This window comes from Convolutriloba macropyga, unplaced genomic scaffold (genome assembly GCF_964194025.1).
Source record: "Convolutriloba macropyga unplaced genomic scaffold, txConMacr16.3 SCAFFOLD_3617, whole genome shotgun sequence".
In the NCBI taxonomy this organism is placed as follows: Eukaryota; Metazoa; Xenacoelomorpha; order Acoela; family Convolutidae; genus Convolutriloba; species Convolutriloba macropyga.
In genome coordinates this window covers 10,513-11,879 of record NW_027450400.1, presented here as the reverse complement: position 1 = coordinate 11,879, position 1,367 = coordinate 10,513, and the positions used below count along the sequence as shown (strand labels likewise).

General features: G+C 50.5%; 1 protein-coding gene across 1 annotated transcript; it reads left to right on the top strand.

The window, feature by feature from the left end:
• On the top strand, positions 1-1,149 carry LOC142355861 (uncharacterized). Its single transcript, XM_075407896.1, has 2 exons — positions 1-323; positions 498-1,149. Exons 1-2 carry the CDS (start codon positions 1-3, stop codon positions 1,147-1,149), a joined length of 975 nt encoding a protein of 324 aa, XP_075264011.1.
• The last annotated feature ends 218 nt before the right edge of the window (positions 1,150-1,367 follow it).

Genomic DNA, 1,367 nt, shown 5'->3' with positions numbered 1-1,367 from the left:
ATGGGAGTCAGTCGTAAACCGACTACCGAGCTAGGGGGCAGCTGGAGCCATAGAGTTACTGAACTCACAGGCATGCCCAACGTTGAGACACTGTCAGCCCTGTTTGATCTACTCAACTGGAATGGGCAGGTGGATAGGTTGAAGCGTTGGAATGGGAACTTCCCCTTCAAGGCTACGTTGGCCCGCATGGCAGCTGAGCGGGATGGCACAGCCAGGATTCACAACTCTAGCCACAAGGACAAGGTTGTTAAGCCGCGAGACACATTCGTGCTAACTTTAGCTCGCCTACGAACTGGCCTCTCACTTCGCCTGTTATCAACATGGTCGGGCGTTCCTTACGCCAATTTGGCCCGAGCCTTCGTGACTTGGATAAACTTCATGTCCCACTTCTTCAAGTGAACCCATGTGCCTGACCTGCATTGCATGTCGTGTTCGTCGAGTGTATCATGATTCATGTCCCCTTCAATTGTGATGGTAGGCAACTGTCATGTCTGTAGGTTTCACTTTCCACCGCCGAAGGCCGCAGACATGCAAAACAAAAGCTCTGATGCTTGGGAGGCAGTGTACGGCAGCCAGCTGGTACGAATGGTGCTAGATTGCACAGAGTACGGCATGCAGTCCCCATCGGGTAGGAAGGCAGCCCGGACGCTGTGGAGTGACTACAAACAAGCCCATACGGCGAAGATATTGGCTGCCATCTCCCCTACTGGTGCTTACGTCTGGTCATCTGATGCATTCCCTTGGAGAATTCCTGACATAGAAATTTGCTCCCACTCTGGATTCTACCAATTGGTTAATCCAGGTGATTGCTACCCTGCAGACAAGGGTTTTGACACATTGGCAGATGACTTACAGAAATTGGAGGCTCGTGTTGTGGCACCCCCGCGGAAGTTCCGAAATACGGCACAATTCACATCAGATGAGAGGGAGGAGGGCGCTCTACAGTCCAACTTAGGCATCCATGTCGAGCGGCACTTCTCTAGGGTGCAATCTTGGGAGTTCTTCAACAAAAAGAAGATTTCGCTCCATATGTCCGATTTGGTGGGTAATGCCTTCTGTGTGGTTAGCCACTTGTGCAACTTTGCACGCCCTTTGCACAGGGATGCTAATTATTCTGGGCATGATACAGACTTTGAGGAGGATATCTAATTAATTTTGCTATTAGATATCTATATTCTATGTTGGTCAGCCTAGTTGTTTCCCCATGTCGCTTCAAAAGCAGACATGGTACCCACGGCATCGGAAATGCTGGTAAATAATGCTTGTAGTTTGGCATTCCATGGTGATTGTGTTGCCGCGCCATCCCATGTTGCTCAGTCGCGGCCACTGACGGGCATAAATGCTGCCCCATCGCCGTTGTCACTGTT